This window comes from Macaca fascicularis, chromosome 1 (assembly GCF_037993035.2).
Source record: "Macaca fascicularis isolate 582-1 chromosome 1, T2T-MFA8v1.1".
In the NCBI taxonomy this organism is placed as follows: Eukaryota; Metazoa; Chordata; class Mammalia; order Primates; family Cercopithecidae; genus Macaca; species Macaca fascicularis.
Window position 1 is genome coordinate 111,028,930 of NC_088375.1, and position 21,305 is coordinate 111,050,234.

The 21,305-nt window shown below is 42.8% G+C and overlaps 1 protein-coding gene across 2 annotated transcripts; it reads left to right on the forward strand.

The window, feature by feature from the left end:
- The first annotated feature begins 179 nt into the window (after positions 1-179).
- On the forward strand, positions 180-18,783 carry ANP32E (acidic nuclear phosphoprotein 32 family member E). 2 transcript variants are annotated; one of them, XM_065546629.1, is made up of 7 exons: positions 180-569; positions 4,408-4,557; positions 5,673-5,795; positions 7,568-7,733; positions 9,997-10,184; positions 13,373-13,427; positions 16,153-18,783. In XM_065546629.1, the coding sequence occupies exons 1-7, from the start codon at positions 516-518 to the stop codon at positions 16,218-16,220; spliced, it is 804 nt and encodes a 267-aa protein (XP_065402701.1). In that variant the 5' UTR covers positions 180-515; the 3' UTR covers positions 16,221-18,783. The 2 variants fall into 2 exon arrangements, with proteins under 2 accessions (XP_065402701.1, XP_065402706.1); XM_065546634.1 differs by having other exon boundaries at positions 16,156-18,783.
- Positions 18,784-21,305: the final 2,522 nt, after the last annotated feature.

A 21,305-nucleotide genomic window follows, 5' to 3' on the forward strand; every position in this document is an offset into this window, starting at 1 on the left:
TAACTGCGCCCTTGATCGTAGCCAATAGATACGGAGTTTCTGGTCCAGGTCCTCCCTGAAGACTGATAGACATTTACCTAGCCCAATGGAATAATGTGACGCTAAAGAATCAACCAATACGTTTGGGAGGTGGGTGGAGTGTAGGCCAGGGGGTTGGCGGTGCCGTGTCATGGAGGCTCAGTCTCTGAGCAGCCATTGAAGGGGAAGGAACTGCGGGTGTGTGTGTGTGTGCGTGTGTATGTGTGTGTGTATGTGTGTGCGCGCGTGCGTGCGTGTGAGTGCGCGCGCTAGTGTGTGGACAAGGAGGTGGGGGCAGCTGAGTTAGAGTCCCAACTCTTGGACTCCATTTGCTATTCTCTTCTTTCTCCCCCACACCTATCTGGTGGTAGTGGGCGTTTATATTTGCGTTCCTTTTCATTCATTTCTAAATCTCTTAAAAATTTTGGGTTGGGGGTATTGGGAAAGGCAGGAAAGGGAAAAGAAGGAGAGTAGTAGCTGAAGAGCAAGAGGAGGACATGGAGATGAAGAAGAAGATTAACCTGGAGTTAAGGAACAGAGCCCCGGAGGAGGTGAGATGACTCAGCCCCCACCCCTTCCCCATCAGTCCTGTATTCTGAGGATCGGATTTCTGGTGGTCCTGGGTGGGTGTGCGGGGATGGAGTAATAAGTTAGCCCCCGCCCCCCCGGTTTAGGGTTGGGGAAATGTTTAATTTTAAGTTTTAAATCATTAAAATCTTCTACTTAAAATGGCGAAGGGTTGAAGTTTCTAGGGGCGTTTTTGTGTGTGCATGGGGGCTTAGCTCCTTTCGGCTTTCATCGAGTCGGGCGTCCTGGCCTCGTGGGGGCGGGAAGCGGGCTGGTGGGGGCGCTCTGCCGCTTCGCTCCCGGCGCTCCTCCTCCTGAGGGCCAGCGGCGTGGGACGCGACCCCCCAGTCCCACTCGGCCCCTGCCGCAGCCATCGGCGCCTGAGAAGTTAGTCCAACTTTTCTGCAGTGCGGCCAACTCATCTTTTTGGGGGGTGGGCTCCCCCGGCCTCGAGGCCCTGGGCGTCCGACGTCGCGACGGGCGCGGACTGGGGTCGCTTTCAGGGTCCGCGCACTGTCTGCTCCGGCGGCGCCCACTCCTCCGGGAAGCCGCGCGCGCTGCCCTCCGCCCTCCGCCCTCCGCCCTCCGCCCGGCGGAATCTGGGTCAGCCGCGGGTTCTCTGACCGCGGGCGAGTTTGGGGACTCGTCGCAGTGACCGGAGGTGGGGAGGGGACGGGAGGCGTAATCCGCTTCTTCCCCCGCCGTGTAAAGATATGTGGCACGTCGTGTGGCCGCAACTCTTGAATTTGATCCCTGGAGACGGTTTCACAGAACTCAACATTAAGGGACGTAGTAGTTTCGTGCTTTAAAGATGGGTTCGCCGAAACTAAATGATGCGCTCTCACTGCTGTTGCCTTAGTTAAAGAGACGGGGTTGGGAGGGGCCACATGAGGCGGGGTCGCGGTCAACTTTTCGGGGGTCGGGCAGGAGGCGTTTCCGCCTCCTTTTCGCGGTTGCCTCCTCGGCCTCACCTACCCAGGGCGAAGGCGCGAGGGCAACGCGGGTTGGGAGGCGACCCCTTTTTTCCTTGGGGAGTCCCCGCCCGGTGTGGGGTTTCCCGTCAGTCGGAGCGGCAGGTCGCGAGAGCAGGGCTGGTGGCCAGCGGGGAGCCTCGCAGAGGAAAGCATCTGTCTTGCTGAAAGAAGCCCTAGAATTGGAATGTAAGGGAGTTGTCTGTAGCTGGATCGACCGATCGATAGAAGGATATAACGGGTGGTGTCTGTGCAGACCCGCATAGAGGATGAGCAGGGTCTGTCTAGGCTTTCGCGTACGGCGTGTGGAGTGGCAACTAAGACTTTTTTTTTTTTTTTTAATACATTTTTTTTTTTTTGAGACGGAGTCTCGCTCTGTCACCCAGGCTGGAGTGCAGTGGCCGGATCTCAGCTCACTGCAAGCTCCGCCTCCCGGGTTCACGCCATTCTCCTGCCTCAGCCTCCCGAGTAGCTGGGACTATAGGCGCCCGCCACCTCGCCCGGCTATTTTTTTTTTTGTATTTTTTAGTAGAGACGGGGTTTCACCGTGTTAGCCAGGATGGTCTCGATCTCCTGACCTTGTGATCCGCCCGTCTCAGCCTCCCAAAGTGCTGGGATTACAGGCGTGAGCCACCGCGCCCGGCCTTTTTTTTTTTTTTTAAGGTGCCTGTTTTCTGAAATTGGCAGGGGCCAGGGAGGGGAAACAGTTGCTTGCTATCAGGGTCATCCCGGAGAGATCTTGAAGTTTCTAGAACTTATTCTTAGGGGCTTCAGGGAAAAAACAAAATCAAACTTGAAAAGCTGTCTCTCACAAGCACACGTTTAGAATACTTTTTGGTGGCTTGGGTTGGAAAATTGAATCCCGCCCCCGCCTCCCCCGCCAGGATTCTTTGACTTAGTGATTGTAGTAATTTCTTTGCCAGTTTTGGGAGTGCAGGACGTTGCCTTTTTTCAGCTTCTTCCTCTGTGTTGTAATAACGGTCTCTTACATTTGTGTAGACAGTTTACAAAGCACTTTTTCCGTTTGTTATTTACTTTCCTCCTTACACACTTGTAAAGTGGATTGTGTTATTCTAGAATCCAAATTAGCAGACGGAGTCTCAGGACAGTGAAATGATTTACGCAAGTGCAGGAATTGGTTTTCTGACACCAAATCTAGTAGCCCCCACTCCTCAACTAAATGGGGAGTGTGAAGACGAACCAATTCACAGCCCTGCGGCAAACCAAGTGTGACTCTAGGCAAGCCATTCTTGTTCTCTGGGCCATAGCTTCCACTTCTCCAAAACGGAGCTCAAGATGCTCTCTCTGGCAACAGAAATAATTATGTCAAAGTCGTATTCAAATAGAGAAGGTGGCATTCCTTGTTGCCAAATTTTAGCCCTCGGATACCTCAAACAGGTTTTCACATCGGGTATAGAGAACCAGGATCTTCGGCCTTTTCCTTAAAGATTAAGTCCATTCAGGCCCACACCAGGAAGTTTGTTACTACAAACTCTTACCTAATAGGGAATTCAGCCCCATTCCTTGAGGAATGGGGAAAAGTGCACAGAAATGCTATTATACCAGAGTGGTAGGGAGAAATAACATTTTGTTAAGAATGTATTGTTTTAGGTGATACTGTTTGGCCTGGATGTGAGAACCAATAACACCCTCTGGGCTGTTCCCAGAGGAGCTTTCTAACATTTCCTCATAAAGGGTAAGGAGGTTTTTTTGAGTTATGATGGTATTTATCAACCAAAGAGAAGGGGTTTTAAACTGAAAAAATGATTAAAGAGTTTCTTCTCTTTGTAGGTTTTTTTTTTTGAGATAGAGTCTCGATCTGTTGCCCAAGGTGGAGTGCAAGGGTGCGGCCTTGGCTCACTGCAACCTCTGCCGCCCGGGTTCAAGTGATTCTCCTGTCTCAGCCTCCCAAGCAGCTGGGATTACAGGTGCCCACCATCACGCCTGGCTGAGTTTTGTGTTTTTAGTAGGGACAGGGTTTCACTGTGTTGGCCAGGCTTATTTTGAACTCCTAACCTCAAGTGATCCACCTGCCTCAGCTTTCCAAAGTGCTGGGATGACAGGCGTGAGCCCCTGCGCCTGGCGCTCTTTGTAGGTTTTAGGGCAGCTCACTCGAATCTTTTCCTGGTAGCTCAGGTACCCCCTCCTTGCATAAATATATTCTCTGATGTTGAGAGTCCTCCTTATCAGGGTCAGAAACAGTTTTCACATGGGAACTTCTTCAACGTTTGTTTCTTATGTATCAGTGATTTGAAGCAGGCATTGAACTTTAGTCCAAGTTTAAATTGAAAGAATGGCCAGGCGAGGTGGCTCATCCCTGTAATCCTAGCACTTTGGGAGGCCGAGGGGGAGGATCACCTGAGGTCAGGAGTTCAGGACCAGCCTGGCCAACATGGCGAAACCCTGTTTCTACTAAAAATACAAAAAAATTAGTCGGGAGTGGTGACATGCACCTGTAATCCCAGCTACTTGAGAGGCTGAGACAGGAGAATTGCTTGGACCCAGGAGTTGGAGGTTGCAGTGAGCCGAGATGGTGCCATTGCACTCCAGCCTGGGTAACAGAGCAAGACTCCATCTCAAAAAAAAAAAGAAGGAAAAAAAAGGAAAAAAGAAATTTAAAAGATTATAGTGATGACTTTAGATTGTATATCAGTTTTGGGGGGAAATGAAAAGGATCTGTGTAAGGGGATTGCTGGGGTTTTTGTTGTGTTGTGTTTTGTTTTAACTGATGGGCAATCAAACTGGAGATTGGTGGTTTTAATAGTTACATTTTCAGAGTGTCAAGACCCAGGTCTCTACCTAAACAGATTACAAACTAAAGAATCATTAATTAATGTTTTCCCTCTTACAGGTGACAGAGTTAGTCCTTGATAATTGCCTGTGTGTAAATGGGGAAATTGAAGGCCTGAATGATACTTTCAAAGAACTAGAATTTCTGAGTATGGCTAATGTGGAACTAAGTTCACTGGCCCGGCTTCCCAGCTTAAATAAACTTCGAAAAGTAAGTTGGCATTTACGTGAAGCATCATGATTTAAATGTCATGGCTATTATGTCTAGTGTTTGGCCAAATGGAATACCATTCTGCTTGCTAATTAGAAGTTTTTAAGTTTCTAGAGATAAGAAAAAGTTATATAGGATTTTGAGAATCAGCTCTAATACTGCTTTTATAAATTTATTTACTTACTTATTTTTAAGACAGGGTCTTACTCTGTCACCCAGGCTGGAGTGCCGTGGTGTGATCTTGGCTCATTGCAACCTCTGCCTCTGGGGCTCAAGCATTCTCCCACTTCAGCCTCCCAAGTAGCTGAGGCTACAGGCATGCGCCACCACACCTGGCTAATTTTTGTATTTTTTACAGAGACAGGGTTTCACCATGTTGTCCAGACTGATTTCAAATTCCTGGGCTCCAGGCATCCTCCTGCCTCAGCTTCCCACAGTGCTGGGATTAGAGGAGTTAGCCTCTGTGCCTGGCCTAGAAATTTAAATCTAATAGTGGAATTGCCTTATAATATGAATTTGTATTTAATATATACCAAATATTTTTCTCTACATCATGAAATCCAAATGTAGTACAACTAGAATCCAAGCTGGGTTAAGAGCCCATTATGTAGGTGTTCTAATACATTATTTGGCAGATGTAGAAAGGAATTTGGAAATTAATGATCTGTAGTGATAGTTTCTTGAAGCCAGAGAGAATGACAGGTTTTTTTTTCTTCAAATTGATATACTTTAAAAATCTTTGATATACTTTAAAAATCTTTGATATGCCAGGTGTGGTGGCTCACGCCTGTAATCCCAGCACTTTAGGAGGCTGACGCGGGTGGATCACCTGAGGTCAGGAGTTCGAGACCAGCCTGGCCAACATGGTGAAACCCCATCTCTACTAAAAATACAAAAACTAGCTGGGTGTGGTGGCGGGTGCCTGTAATCCCAGCTGCTTGGGAGGCTGAGGCAGGAGAATTTGCTTGAACCCAGGAGGCGGAGGTTACAGTGAGTGGAGATTGTACCACTGCACTCCAGCCTGAGTAACAGAGTGATACTTCGTTTCAAAAAAAAAAAAGCTTTGATATGATACCTTTACCATTCTTTGTTTTCTTCCTATGTTGAATGTATAGTTGGAGCTTAGTGATAACATAATTTCTGGAGGCTTGGAAGTCCTGGCAGAGAAATGTCCAAATCTTACCTACCTCAATCTGAGTGGAAACAAAATAAAAGATCTCAGTACAGTAGAAGCTCTGGTAAGTGGAACGGTTTTGTCTCTGGACTTGCTTTTTTTGGTTAAATTTTCTGAGATTTGTTTGTGTCTATTAATTTCTATTTAACTCAAAACTTACGAATTTTTTGTATGTTATGACCTAGGCAGTTACTGATTTCGTTTCCTTTTTTTTTTTTTTTTTTGAGGCGGAGTCTCGCTCTGTCGCCCAGGCTGGAGTGCAGTGGCGCGATCTCGGCTCACTGCAAGCTCCGCCTCCCGGGTTCCCGCCATTCTCCTGCCTCAGCCTCCCGAGTAGCTGGGACTACAGGCGCCGCCACCACGCCCGGCTAATTTTTTTTGTATTTTTAGTGGAGACGGGGTTTCATTGTGTTAGCCAGGATGGTCTCGATCTCCTGACCTCGTGATCCGCCCGTCTCGGCCTCCCAAAGTGCTGGGATTACAGGCTTGAGCCACCGCGCCCGGCCTTGATTTCGTTTCTTTTAGACTAAAATATTCAGATGAAATTTTAAATCAATGAGAAATTTATTTTATCATCAACTTCAGGAGTTGACTGTCTGGTTTTAAAATTTCCAGGTTTTTTTTTTTTAACCTTTTATTCTTTTTCCTTTCTTCTTGATTATTTTTTGAGTCATTTTATTATTTGCCCCCTTTCCTGGTATGAGGGAAGGAAAAGAAAAAGTGACACGAGGTAGGAGAATCGCTTGAACCCGGGAGGGGGAGGTTGCGGTGAGCCAAGATTGCACCATTGCACTCCAGCCTGGGCAACAAGAGCGAAACTCTGTCTAAAAAAAAAAAAAGAAAAAGAAAAAGAAAAGAAAAAGTGACATGCTGAAAATTATTGCTCTGATTTTGAAAAAAGATTGGAGACTGGGCACAGTGGTTTATGTCTGTAATCCCAGCACTTTGGGAGGCAGAGGTGGGAGGATCGCTTGAGTCCAGGAGTTTGAGACCAACCTGGGCAACATAGTGAGACCCTGTCTCTACAAAAATAAAAAATTTAAAAAAATTAGCCAGGTGAGCTGGCTGTGCTTGATATAATAATCCTTCATTATAAAACTCAAAAAATATAAAAATCATTCTCAATTTCAAATGTATATTTTCTGAATCATAAATTAAAAAGAAATGATGTGGTTGGGCATGGTGGCTCGCGCCTGTAATCCCAGTACTTTGGGAGGCCAAGGTGGGCAGATCATGAGGTCAGGAGATTGAGACCATCCTGGCCAACATGGTAAAACCTCATCCCTACTAAAAATACAAAAATTAGGCCGGGCGCGGTGGCTCACGCCTGTAATCCTAGCACTTTGGGAGGCCGAGGCGGGCAGATCACCTGAGGTCAGGAGTTTGAGACCAGCCCAACCAACGTGGAGAAACCCCGTCTCTACTAAAAATACAAAATTAGCTGCGTGGAGGCGCATGCCTGTAATCCCAGCGACTTGGGAGGCTGAGGCAGGAGAATTGAACCCAGGAGGCGGAGGTTGTGGTTAGCTGAAGATCATGCCATTGCACTCCAGCCTGGGCAACAAGAGCAAAAAGTCCGTCTCAAAAAAACAAAACAAAACAAAAACACAAAAATTAGCTGGGCATGGTGGTGCACGCCTGTAGTCCCAGCTACTTGGGAGGCTGAGGCAAGAGAATCGCTTGAACCCGGGAGGCGGAGGTTGCAGTGAGCGGAGATCACGGCACTGAATTCCAGCTGGCAACAGAGCTAGACTCCGTCTCAAAAACAAAAACAAAACAAAACAAAAAACATGGTATTTTAAATCTTGAATGTAAGTTTTAACTTTACTTTTCCAGCAAAATCTTAAAAATTTGAAAAGTCTTGACCTGTTTAACTGTGAGATCACAAACCTGGAAGATTATAGAGAAAGTATTTTTGAACTGCTGCAGCAAATCACATACTTAGATGGATTTGATCAGGAGGATAATGAAGCACCGGACTCTGAAGAGGAGGATGATGAGGGTAATCATTCTTAATACTCATAAGTGTGTCATTATTATAGCCTCTGCTCTAGCTGTGCAAATTAGATTGGGCCTGGAAATTTAGGTTTGAAAAAAAAAATCCACAAGAAGATATTAGTAAGACAAGAAAAAATTAAAAACCCGTAGCTCTAGCCAGTATTTCTTCTTTTATATTTCCTATAGTTTCAGGGAATTTAATGACTATTATAACATGAAGCTCTGTGAAATTTTATATCTGTAGAAAGTTGTACACCCAGTAAAAGTGGCAACCTCTTAAATAGTATTTTTTTTTAAAAAAAGAACCACTTGTAATAGCCAAAAAGTAGAAACAACCGAAGTATCTATCAACTGATGAATGGAATTTTTTTTTTTTTTTTTGAGACAGAGTTTTGCTCTTATTGCCCAGGCTAGAGTGCAGTGGTGCAATATCTGCTCACTGCAACCTCCTCCTTCCGTTTTCAAGCAATTATCCTGCCTGGACCTCCCAAGTCGCTGGGATTACAGGCGCCCGCCACCACTCCCAGCTAATTTTTTTATAGTTTTAGTAGAGACAGGGTTTCCCCATGTTGGTCAGGCTGGTCTCGAACTGCTGACCTTGTGATCCACCCACCTCGGCCTCCCAAAGTGCTGGGATTAAAGCCAGCGTGAGCCACCGGGCCCCGGCCCAATGAACAGATTTTAAAAATGTGATTTATCTATACAGTACAATATTATTCCACCATAAATATGAATGAAGTACTGATGCATGCTACATGAATGAATCTTGAAAATGTTCTTCTAAGTGAAAGAAGAGAGACACAAAAGGCCACGTATTGATTGACTTCATTTATATAGAAAGTTCATGGGAAGCCAAGGCAGGAGAATTGCTGGAACCTGGGAGGCAGAGGTTACAGTGAGCTGAGATCGTGTCACTGCACTGTAGCCTGGGCGACAGAGTTAGACTCTGTCTCAAAAACAAAACAAAAAACCGAACAAAAAACCATATATATATGATTCAGAATAGGCAGAAGCTTCAGGATAGGCAAATCCATTGAGACAGAAAGTAGATTATTGGTTGCTCGATGCTGGGAGAGAGGAAAATGGGAGAGTGACTGCATATGGGTATGGAATTTCTTTTTGAGGGAAGAAAAATATTCTAGAATTAGATTGTGAGTATACAGTTTTAGAAAAGTGGATGACAGATCAGATGACAGAATGCTGTTAGTAGTGGGATACTGCTTGTTATTATTGAGTGAAAACTTCTTCATTGTAAGAAGAAATTTGATGGATAAACACTGTTACAAAATGATGAAATGATAGATAAGCAGGTTTTTTTTTTTAAATTTTAGATTAAGGGGGTACGTGTGCAAGTTTGTTCCATGGGTGTATTGCATGATGCTGAGGTTTGGTCTTCTACTCATCCTGTCACCCAAATAGTGAACATAGTGCCTAATAGTTAGTTCTTCAGCCACCCTCCTTCCCCTCTTTTGAAGTTCCAGTGTCTGTTCCCATCTTTATGTCCCTGTGTCCCCAGTGTTTAACTCCTGCTTATAAGTGTGAACATGCAGTATTTAGTTTTTTGTTTCTGCATTAATTCACTTAGGATGATGGCCCCCAGCTGTATCTATGTTGCTGCAAAGGACATTATTTCATTCTTTCTTTATGGCTGTGTAGTATTCCATCATGTGTATGTTCTACATTTTCTTTATCCAGTCCGCCGTTGATGGGCACCTAGGTTGGTTCCATGTCTTTGGTATTGTGAATAGTGCTGTGGTGAGCATACAAATGCATGTGTCTTTTTGGTACAATGATTTACTTTCCTTTGGGTATATACCCAGTAATGGGATTGCTGGGTTGAATGGTAGTTGTATTTTTAGTTCTTTGAGAAATTTCCAAACTGCTTTTCATGTGGCTGAACTAATTTATATTCCCACCAACAGTGTATAAGCATTCCCTTTTCTCTGCAGCCTCTCCAGCATCTCACAAGCAAGTTTTGAAGTATTCACAAAGTAAAACAAACTTTAGTGCATGCAATGTTTTCATGAGACTCTATATATATGTTGGATACTAGTATTTAGAAGCCATACTTCTCGCATATGGTTTGTAGGAATAACTAGGAATGTTGTAAAACAGAAATCTTAAAAAAAAAAAAAAAATCTCTCTGAGTTACTTTCCACCTATCGGCTTACAAGTTTGAAGTGATTGGACAAGGGTAAAAAGCATCAACATCCTAGGAAGAAACATTTGCTCAGTCAATTTACTCATCTTTAAATGATTTTTTAAAGATGGAGATGAAGATGATGAAGAGGAAGAGGAAAATGAAGCTGGTCCACCAGAAGGATATGAGGAAGAGGAGGAGGAAGAGGAAGATGAGGATGAGGATGAAGATGAAGATGAAGATGAAGCAGGTTCAGAGTTGGGAGAGGGAGAAGAGGAAGTGGGCCTCTCATACTTAATGAAAGAAGAAATTCAGGTGAATACACACTTCTTATCTGCACTGAAAATTAATTTCTAGGCATAGGACCAAATACTATATAAAGTATGTTTTGTAGCAGTCTGACAGTTGTTTCTAAGTTGTGGGTGTGCATATATGTCTATCTGCCTATCTTTTTTTCCATTGTCCTCCACCCCAAACTATATCCAGGTAATCATAAACACCTATTGATTTTACCTCCCAGATAACTTTCAAATCTGTTATAGCCTCAATGGCATGGTATGGTGGAAACATTTTACAAATGTCTGTGAACCTCAGTTTTCTGCATTTATAAAACAGATTAGGCCGGGCATGGTGGCTCACACCTGTAATCTCAGCACTTTGGGAGGCCGAGGCGGGTGGATGACAAGGTCAGGAGTTTGAGACCAGCCTGGCCAACATGGGTGGGGAAACCCCATATCTACCAAAAATATAAAAATTAGCTCGGCATGATGGCACACATCTGTAGTCCCAGCTACTCGTGAGGCTGAGGCCAGAGAATCACTTGAACCCAGGAGGCAGAGATTACAGTGAGCTGACATCGCGCCACTGCACTCCAACTCGGACAACAGAGCCAGACTCTGTCTCAAAACAAAAAACAAAAAAACCAGGTTATATCAATCTCATAGGATTAAGGATTTAACAAGATAATCTATGTAAAGAATATAGTCCCTGGCACATTATAGGCACTCAAGAAAACTTAAGTTTCTTTCTCCTAATTATCTCTTGCTTATACTTCTGTAGTAACTTTATAGTCTCTCTGAATACAGCATCACCACTTAGGAGTATTCTCCACAGTGCTGCCTGTTTAATCTAATGCAAATGTGATTATACACCAGTCTTCTTGAAACCCTTTAATGTTTCCCTCTTGCCCCCAAGACATACAAGGCCTCTCATTTCTGGCCTTTGCTCCTTCTTCTTCTTCTTTTTTTTTTTTTGACACAGTCTCACTCTTGCCCAGGCTGGAGTGCAGTGGTGCGATCTTGACTCACTGCAACCTCTGCCTCCCAGGCTCAAGCAGTCCTCTGACCTCAGCTTCCCAAGTAGCTGGGACTACAGGCACATGCCACCACGCCTGCCTAATTTTTGTATTTTTTGTAGGGACAGGGTTTCACCATGTTGGCCAGGCTGTTCTTGAACTCCTGACCTCAAATGGTCCACCCACCTTGGCATCCCACAGTGCTGGGATTACAGGTGTGAGCCACCATGCTCGGCCCCTGCTTCCTTCTCTAGCTTCATCTCCCTTGATTCCAAATTAAATGATCACACCAAGCTATTTTACCTTTATGGCTGTTTATGAATACGTTGTTCATGCTTTCTGAAATGAGCCTCTGATGAACTTTTTGTTTTTTGCCGAGTGAAGCTTGTGAAGTGCACTGATTTTATTTACAGCTCCATGGAATTTTACATATGCATGTACTTGTGTAACCACCACCCAAATCATGCTTTGTGAACTCTTATCTTTACAAACCCAACTCTGCAGTTGACTCATCACTGAAGCTTTCTATATTTTTTCTTAGGCAGTCACTCCTCCATGTGTTACCTCTGAATCATGATCAGGCTTCTATTGCCTAGAGACACTTGTAAAATCATTTGGCCACTTTCTGCTAAGTGGTGAGCTCCTTAAGGGGAGTGCCACTCGCCTTTGGATCTCAGCATCTAGTACACTGACTAGCCCATGGTAGGCTCATGGGAAATGTCAGTTGACTAGAACAAGTTATCTGTAGCCCCTAGGAGTTTAGGTTAGTTATTTTCTCCTAATGTTAAATTGAAGTTTATTTGAAAAACTCATAAAGTATTTTTTATTATTAAAAATAACATATCTTATTTAGACTGGGAATTGTTAATATTTGTTCTAATGAGTTTTGCATTGGTTAGATACATAATATCAACAATCAATGATACATATTTTCTGATGAAACTAGTATGGAAAAAACAGGATTTATATTCATTTGGGGTCTTGGTGGGTTAGGAGCTATATATAAAATGAAGAACAGAAATTTAAGTGTTCTTTTTGTTTTTCTTTTTTGAGATGGAGTTTTGCTCTTGTTGCCCAGGCTGGAGTGCAATGGCGCGACCTCAGGTGATCCGCCTGCCTCAGCTTCCCCAAATGCTGGGATTACAGGTGTGAGCCACCACACCCGGCCAACTGCCTAATTCTTGTATCAGAAATCATTCTTATACAATCAGTTAAAACAAAGCATCTCCATACCAGAATACCAGTAAGCTATAAGGAGTAAAAGGAATAGATGAGATAGCAAAAAGCATAAAAAAAGAACACAATGAAAATCAGGAAAAACTACAGACTAAACTGAAGAAGGAAAGACAAGAAAAAAAAGGGGAAGATTGAATGTGGCTTTTGTTGCAGAATTTGTTCATTAAAAAAAGAAGAGTTGGGGCCAGGTGCAGCAGCTCACCTATAATCCCAGCACTTTGGGAGGCTGAGGTGGGCAGATCACCTGAGGTCAGGAGTTCAAGACCACCCTGGCCAACACAGTGAAACCCTGTCTCTACTAAAAATACAAAAAATTAGCCGGTGTAGTGGCAGGCACCTGTAATCCCAGCTACTCGGGAGGCCGAGGCAGGAGAATCGCTTGAACCTGGGAGGCGGAGTTTGCCGTGAGCCGAGGTCACGCCATTGCACTTAAGCCTGGGCAACAAGAGCGAAACTCCATTTAAAAAAAAAAAAAAAAAAAAAGGAAAAGAGAAAAAAATAACCTAGAGATTTAGTTAGAATTTTTTTTTTTGAGATGAAGCCTCAGCTCTTGTGTACCAGGCTGAGAGTGCAATGGCGCGATCTCAGCTCACTGCAACCTCCGCCTGCCAGGTTCATGCGGTTCTTCTGTATCAACCTCCTGAGTAGCTGGGATTACAGGCGCCTGCCACCATACCTGGCTAATTTTTGTATTTTTAGTAGAGATGGAGTTTCACCATGTTGGCCACGCTGGTCTTGAACTCTTGACCTCGGGTCATCTGCCCTCCTTGGCCTCCCAAAGTGCTACAATTACAGGCATGAGCCACCACACCTGGCTCTTTAGTTAGGTTTTAAAAAGGACCTTTATAAGAATGGCAGAGGTTATCAAAACACAGAATAACCAAGTTTCTTTGCTCTTGTTGGAATATATTACAAGAAAGAGTGAAAAATCCATATGATTTTTTAATTCTCAACTGAATATTTGAATTTCAAGGATGAAGAAGATGATGATGACTATGTTGAAGAAGGGGAAGAAGAGGAAGAGGAGGGTGAGTTACATTAACCATAAACAAATTCTAAAATTAAAGACATAGTTATTTTTTATATACTTTATTTATATTTCATACACTTTAAAGAATGAGCCTATAATGTAAATTTTTACTGATCCCTTTGATTTTGCTTTATCATAGAGTGCCTTCAAAGTTATAAAAGTTTTTTTTTTTTAAGAGTAGTTGTCTTAGGGCACTCATTAATTCATAACTCATAAATACATATACAGCTTATAACATTTATTTTAAAAACAAATGAAGAGATGAATGGAACCTTGAGCTGAATTTATTATTTTTATAGAGTGTCATTTTAGAGAGAGTGAAGCCTTATCTTACAAGAGAGGAGCAGTTGAACTCCAGATAATTAATGCTGTTTTTAGATTTGTTTTCTAGGCCTTTAAAAATTTATATATATGTATATATATATAAATATATATATGTAAAATATATATACATAAATATATATATATTTTTAAACAGAATCTTACTTTGTTACCCAGGCTGGAGGCTGGAGTGCAGTGGTGCAATCGCAGCTCACTGCAGTCTCAATCTTCTTGGGCTCAGGTGATCCCCCCATCTCAGCCTCCCAAGTAGCTGGGACTACAGGCACACACCGTCACACCCGGCTAATTTTTGTATTTTTTTTTGTAGAGATGGGGTTTCGCCATATTGCCCAGGCTGTGTTGAACTCTGGGTTCAAGCGATCTGCCCACCCCAGCCTCCCAAAGTGCTGGGATTGTAGATGTGAGCCACCATGGCCAACCAGTATTTTTGTTTTATTTTATTTTATTTTATTTTATTATTTTATTTTATTGTTTTGAGACAGGGTCTCTCAGCAGTGAGTGCAGTGGGGCATTCATAGCTCACTGCAGCCTCGACTTCCCAGGCTTAAGCAATCCTCCCACCTCAACCTCTTCCAAAGTAGCTGAGACTACAGGTGCGCACCACCACACCTTGCTAATTTTTGTATTTTTTGTATAGACGGGTCTCACTGTTGCCCGGGCTGGTCTTAAACTCCTGGGCCCAACTGATCCTCTTGCCTTGGCCTCCCAAAGTGCTAGGATTATAGATGTGAACCACTGCACTCAGCCTCAAAATAATTTTTAAAATTTAGTAACACTTGCATTGATGTCAAGCCCTTAGTTTCTTAATCTGTACTTCATGATATGGCCACAAGGGTGCATAGCAAACTGTAATGATTATGGATTTCTTTTTTTTTTTTTTTTTTTTTTTTTTTTGAGACGGAGTCTCTCTCTGCCGCCCAGGCTGGAGTGCAGTGGCCGGATCTCAGCTCACTGCAAGCTCCGCCTCCCGGGTTCACGCCATTCTCCTGCCTCAGCCTCCCGAGTAGCTGGGACTACAGGGGCCCGCCACCGCGCCCGGCTAGTTTTTTGTATTTTTTAGTAGAGACGGGGTTTCACTGTGTTAGCCAGGATGGTCTCGATCTCCTGACCTCGTGATCCGCCCGTCTCGGCCTCCCAAAGTGCTGGGATTACAGGCGTGAGCCACCGCGCCCGGCCTATGATTATGGATTTCTAAGCCTGTTAAGTCTGTTTTCTTTTTTTTTTTCTTTTTTTTTTTTTTGAGACGGAGTCTTGCTCTGTCGCCCAGGCTGGCGTGCAGTGGCCGGATCTCAGCTCACTGCAAGCTCCACCTCCCGGGTTTACGCCATTCTCCTGCCTCAGCCTCCTGAGTAGCTGGGACTACAGGCGCCCACCACCTCGCCCGGCTAGTTTTTTGTATTTTTTAGTAGAGATGGGGTTTCACCGTGTTAGCCAGGATGGTCTCGATCTCCTGACCTCGTGATCCGCCCGTCTCGGCCTCCCAAAGTGCTGGGATTACAGGCTTGAGCCACCGCGCCCGGCCAAGTCTGTTTTCAACCTACTCAAATTTAAAGAAATTCAAAGAGGAAACTTGAATTATAATTTCCTTCCTTCCCTCCCTCCCTTCCTCCCTTCCTTCCTACCACCTTCCTTTCCTCCCTCCCTCCCTCCCTCCCTTCTTCTCGTCCTCTCTTCACCTGCCCTCCCTCCCTCCTTTGAGACAGTCTCCCTCTGTCGCCCAGACTGGAGTGCAGTGGCATAGTCTCGGCTCATTGCAGCCTCTGCCTCCCGGGTTCAAACGATTCTCCTGCCCCAGCCTCCCAAGTGGCTGGGACTACAGGTGCCTGCACCACACCCAGCTAATTTTTATATTTTTAGTAGAGATGGGAGTTTCACCCTATTGGCCAGGCTGGTCTCCAACTCCTGACCTGAAGTGATCCGCCTGGCTCGGCCTCCCAAAGTATTGGGATTACTGGCGTGAGCCACCTTGCCTGGCCAATTTTCTTCTGCCATTAACGTTTTTTTTTTTTTTTTTTTTTTGTGAGACAAAGTTTTGGGCGGTTGCCCATGCTGGAGTGCAGTGGCGCGATCTTGGCTCACTGGAACCTCCGCCTTCCAGGTTCATGCAATTCTTCCTCAGCCTCTCCAGTAGCTGGGATTATAGGCACCCGCCATCATGCCTGGCTAATTTTTTGCATTTTTAGTAGAGATGGGGTTTCACCTTGTTGGCCAAGCCTCAAGTGATCCACCCACCTTGGCCTCCCAAAGTGCTGGGATTACAGGTGTGAGCCACCGTGCTAGGCCCTGCCATTAACTTTTCACTAAGATTCAAAACTTTGTAATGTAACCAATCCTTATTTGTTAAAATTAAGCATTTTGCATTTTTCCTTCCACTCGTTAAGAAGAAGAAGGTCTTCGAGGGGAGAAGAGGAAACGAGATGCTGAAGATGATGGAGAGGAAGATGACTAGATCATTCTAAGACCAGACTCTCTAATGTTTCTGGGTGTGCAACAGAGTGATTACATCTTTGTTTCTTCATGTACGATAGCTATCCCTACAGAAGATAATGTGTAACTTTTTATAGGAAAAGTGTGGTTTTACTATTTTTGCCTTATCATTCCAAATAAGAACTAGTCTGTTAATGATCATATTGTATGTAGAGAAAAATTTTCATTGACTCCCATTGTGGAATTCCCTAGCAATTTATTTAGACTTAATTTTTTAAATTCAAGCTTACTGTATTAGTCATTTTTAGCCCATAATTAAAACATCACTTTTACACAGGTGTAGTATGGTGCATCTCATTCCTTATTTATAAATTAACTGAAATTACAGTTTGCTATAATATAAAATGACAGTAGTCTCTTGAGTGGTAAGTTGGTTATTCTTTTAGAGGTAATCCAGGGATCTTTAGTTTGAAGGCAGTTACTTTTTTTTTTTTGACTAAGAGTGGTTGCTTTTTTGTCACAAGTAACTTGGAAAATAGAAGCAGAATAGTAAAGGTTCTATTCAGCAACATAGTTCATGGATTTTGTGGAGGTTCTATTCAGTAATAGGGTTCATGGATTTAGTGGTGACTGATAAGATTTTATTTTTGAAGGAAAAATTGCTTATACTAAGTCCAGAGACATGCAGGTGAGCCCTTTTGTCAGGCTGCAAATCATGACATGCCGATGGTTGTTTATTTTGTTTTGTTTTTAGGTGCGCATTCTTTTTCTTCTTAGCAATTCCTTTATGATCACCTTCCCTTCTTGTTTCACTCCCTCCTGCTCTCTCAAAAGAAAGTTGGGAAACTTGTGAAACCCAGGAAAACCTTTAGTCTTATACCTCAACTACCTTTTAGTCCTGTCTGGGTTTTAAATAAATGAAGTGGAAGAAATTGAGTATTTTCTGACATAAGAATATATTATCAATACAGTTTTATGCAGTAAGCTCTGCTTACCATAAATGTTTCTTGGTTCACAACATGTAAGACAATATTAGTAGGATGAAGAAAGAAAAGCAGGGGTGCTTTTTGGAAGCAGTGTTCATGTTTCTTTTTTTTTTTTTTTTTTTTTTTTGAGACGGAGTCTCGCTCTGTCACCCAGGCTGGAGTGCAGTGGCCGGATCTCAGCTCACTGCAAGCTCCGCCTCCCGGGTTCACGCCATTCTCCTGCCTCAGCCTCCCGAGTAGCTGGGACTACAGGCGCCCGCCACCTCGCCCGGCTAAGTTTTTGTATTTTTAGTAGAGACGGGGTTTCACTGTGTTAGCCAGGATGGTCTCGATCTCCTGACCTCGTGATCCGCCCGTCTCAGCCTCCCAAAGTGCTGGGATTACAGGCTTGAGCCACCGCGCCCGGCCTATGTTTCTTAAAAGTCAGAACAATTGCCTGTTGATAATTAATAAGACATTAAAGTCAAATTTTAAAGTTGGCTTCTCAAATGATTTGGATACCACTCTGCAAAGTATTTCTAACCTTTAATTCCCAGTTTTGAAGCATTACCAGATATAATAATAGCATTAATTGGAATGTACTAGGCAGCTGGAAAAGTATTTGAAACTAAATTGACATTAAAATTAAGATTTGTTTTCAAGTGGATGTCTATTCAAAGTAGAAAAATATTTGGGATAAGTGTGTGTTTCCTTACATGGCTACTAAATAAAATGAGTATACAAGTATATCTCCTCTTTTGCTATTGAGGCTCCATGTTCAAAGCAATGGCTTTTTAAATCTTGGCTATCTAAAACTTTTTCCCTTTGTTTTGAATATTTGTAAGTTTTAAAAAAATTGGTGTCAGCAAATTAATTGAAGTTATGCTTCTATACTGGGACATATTTAAATACTGAGTATAGTACTGCTGCTACTGCTTCTACAATGTAAAATGTATGACTTGGTGTTTTAAAGTAAAAATTATGATGTTACTTGTGGAGAAACTAAAAAAGTTACACAACTGACTGAAATAAAATACTTGGGATAAGTTTAGTGAGGGGATTGGAATCCCCAAAAACTAACATTTTTCTTCTGCTTTTAAAAATTGAAGTTCCCTATTTTAGTTCCTAACAATTCTCGTTACATACTATGCCAGATTACAAAATACTTATTTTTAAAATGAAATCTATATATTGACTTTCTTATCAATCATCTTACTGTGCAATCAAAATTAGAGTACTTTGGTTTGAAAACAACACTTAGAGCCTCCAGATAACTTTTAAGACTTATTTAGCTTTGTGGGTGGTATTTTCATGCAAATAAGTAAGGGTGGGTTTTATATTTTGTAGAAGTTTTCGGTCCTATTTTAATGCTCTTTGTATGGCAGTATGTATATAGTGTGTTAAGTTCCTCAAGAATCTCCTTAAAAACTTTGAAGTTAATACTTTTGTGCAACTGTGTTTTGAATAAAGCCATGACAGTGTTAAAAACAAACAAAAAAATTTGCAGTACTCCTGATTATTCTTTTATTGTTTCTGACTGTTCCCTGTTTTTTTCTGTGACTGCTGTAACTTAAAGTTTTAAAACTGAATTGCTTCAAATAAATTGAAGATTTGTTATAATGATTAGTTTCAGTGTATAACATTCACTTTTTCAACAATACCATTAGTGGCTTTGAAGGTCTTTTTAAAAACTAACAGCTTGAAAGTTAACTCATTTAAATACTCGGATGTGATATAAGGCATTACAATTTATTTATTTATTTTTTGAGACGGAATCTTGCTCTGTCACCAGGCTGGAGTGCAATGGCGCGATCTCGACTTACTGCAACCTCTGCCTTCCGGGTTCAAGCGATTCCCCTGCCTTAGCCTCCTGAGTAGCTGGGACTATAGGCATGTGCCACTACGCCTGGCTAATTTTTTTGTATTTTAGTAGAGACAGGGTTTTACCGTGTTGGCCAAGATGGTCTCGATCTCCTGACCTCGTGATCCGCCTGCCTCGGCCTCCCAAAGTGCTGAGATTACAGGCATGAGCCACTGCTCCCAGCTGGCATTACAATTTAATAGTTTAACTCATCATCTTCTTTATTAACTTTTTTTTTTTTTTTGAGACAGAGTTTCACTCTCATTGCCTAGGCTGGAGTGCAATGGCGCCATCTTGGCTCGCTGCAACTTCCGCTTCCTGGGTTCAAGAGATTCTCCTGCCTCAGCCTCCTGAGTAGTTGGGATTACAGGCATGCGCTACCATGCCCAGCTAATTTTGTATTTTTAGTAGAGATGGGGTTTCGCTTTTTTGGTCAGGCTGGTCTCGAACTCCCTGACCTTAGGTGATCCACCGGCCTCAGTCTTCCAAAGTGTTGGGATTACAGGTGTGAGCCACCACACCTGGCCTTCTTTATTAACTTCTTTTCCAAAAGGCAGAAGAAAAATCTGGATTCTCTTAATTTTCCTTTTGGGGTTACAAACTGAACCAGTACTTTTTGCAGTTTGATTTGAAGTAATTACCTATACTTGTATTATCTGTGCTTTATTAAAGTGATTATAAGACTATTGTATATCAATAGTATTTTCTAAAATGAATCCAGAGTTCTCCAATTATACTGCATGTTTATCTTCTGAATCTTGATAATATAAATGGAAATATACATAATACTTAAATGTTTATTAGAGCAAAATCAAACTTGAAACTATGTTTTTTCTGCTCTCTTTTTTTTTTTGGTTTCCCTATGGTAAGTGATTTTTAAAATGTTTCATATGTAGACAACTGGAATTTTATAGTCAAGGCACAAGTATAATAATGTTTTCATGATTGCTTTACAGTTTAATATTGAAAAGGTATTTTAATTATTGAACTCTGCTTCCTGAGAGATGGAAAATATTGAAGTATTTTCAACTAAGGGTATTATTTACTGAAATTAATATGTTTTTTGCAGGTATTATTGTCTTTAAAAAATTCAAAGCCTTTCACCTCTTGGTTACAGAGAATGGCAGAACCACACAAAGTTTTTGATGAAGTTGTTAGATAATGAAGCAATTCAGTGAGAGAGTGTGATTGAAGACACCTTTAAATATAGTTTGTTCAGGCCGGGCGCGGTGGCTCAAGCCTGTAATCCCAGCATTTTGGGAGGCCGAGACGGGCGGATCATGAGGTCAGGAGATCGAGACCATCCTGGCTAACACAGTGAAACCCTGTCTCTACTAAAAATACAAAAAATTAGCCAGGCGAGGTGTTGGGTGCCTGTAATCCCAGCTACTCGGCAGCCTGAGACAGGAGAATGGCATGAACCCGGGAGGCGGAGCTGGCAGTGAGCTGAGATCTGGCCACTGCACTCCAGCCCTGGCGACAGAGCGAGACTCTGTCTCAAAAAAAAAAAAAAAAAAAAAATATATATATATATATATATATAGAGAGAGAGAGAGAGAGAGAGAGAGAGAGAGAAAGAGAGAGAGTTTGTTCTATATTTTAAAGAGAGGCTTTGGAATGTGACATGCTTTCAGTTGCTGAAAATTTCCCCTCTCTTGTTTCTAGTACTGGATGCAATGATATTCTGCAGCTGTTGCTTAATTATAGAATTCTATTACTGCATGCCTTTTTCATGTACTAATTCAGCCTAAGATTTGAGAACCTGGCATGGGTACTTCCACCTGAGGTAGTTACTTGTATTACTAACCCTAACTTGAAGGAGAATGGTTACACCACACAATGGAAATTACAAAATGAGTTGATCTCCAGGAGAATTGTTTTTTTTTTTTGAGACTAGTCTTGCTCTGTCACCCAGGCTGGAGTGCAGTGGCACGGTCTTGGCTCACTGCAACCTCTGCCTCCAAGGTTTAAGGGATTCTCTTGCCTCAGCCTCCTGAGTAGCTGGGATTACAGATACGTGCCGCTATGCCCCACCTGGCTTTTTTTAATTTTTATTTTTAGTAGACATGGGGTTTTACCATGTTGCCTAGGCTGGTCTCGAACTCCCTTCCTGAAGAGACCTGACTGTCTCGGCCTCCTTAAGTGCTGGGATTATGGGGGTGAGCCACCGCACCTAACCTAAAATACTTTATTTCATATAATTCTAGTCACATTTTTGGATAGTAAGACCCTGAAGTAGGGTTATCCCATAATACCCTGGGGCCCGGTGCGGTGGCTGAGG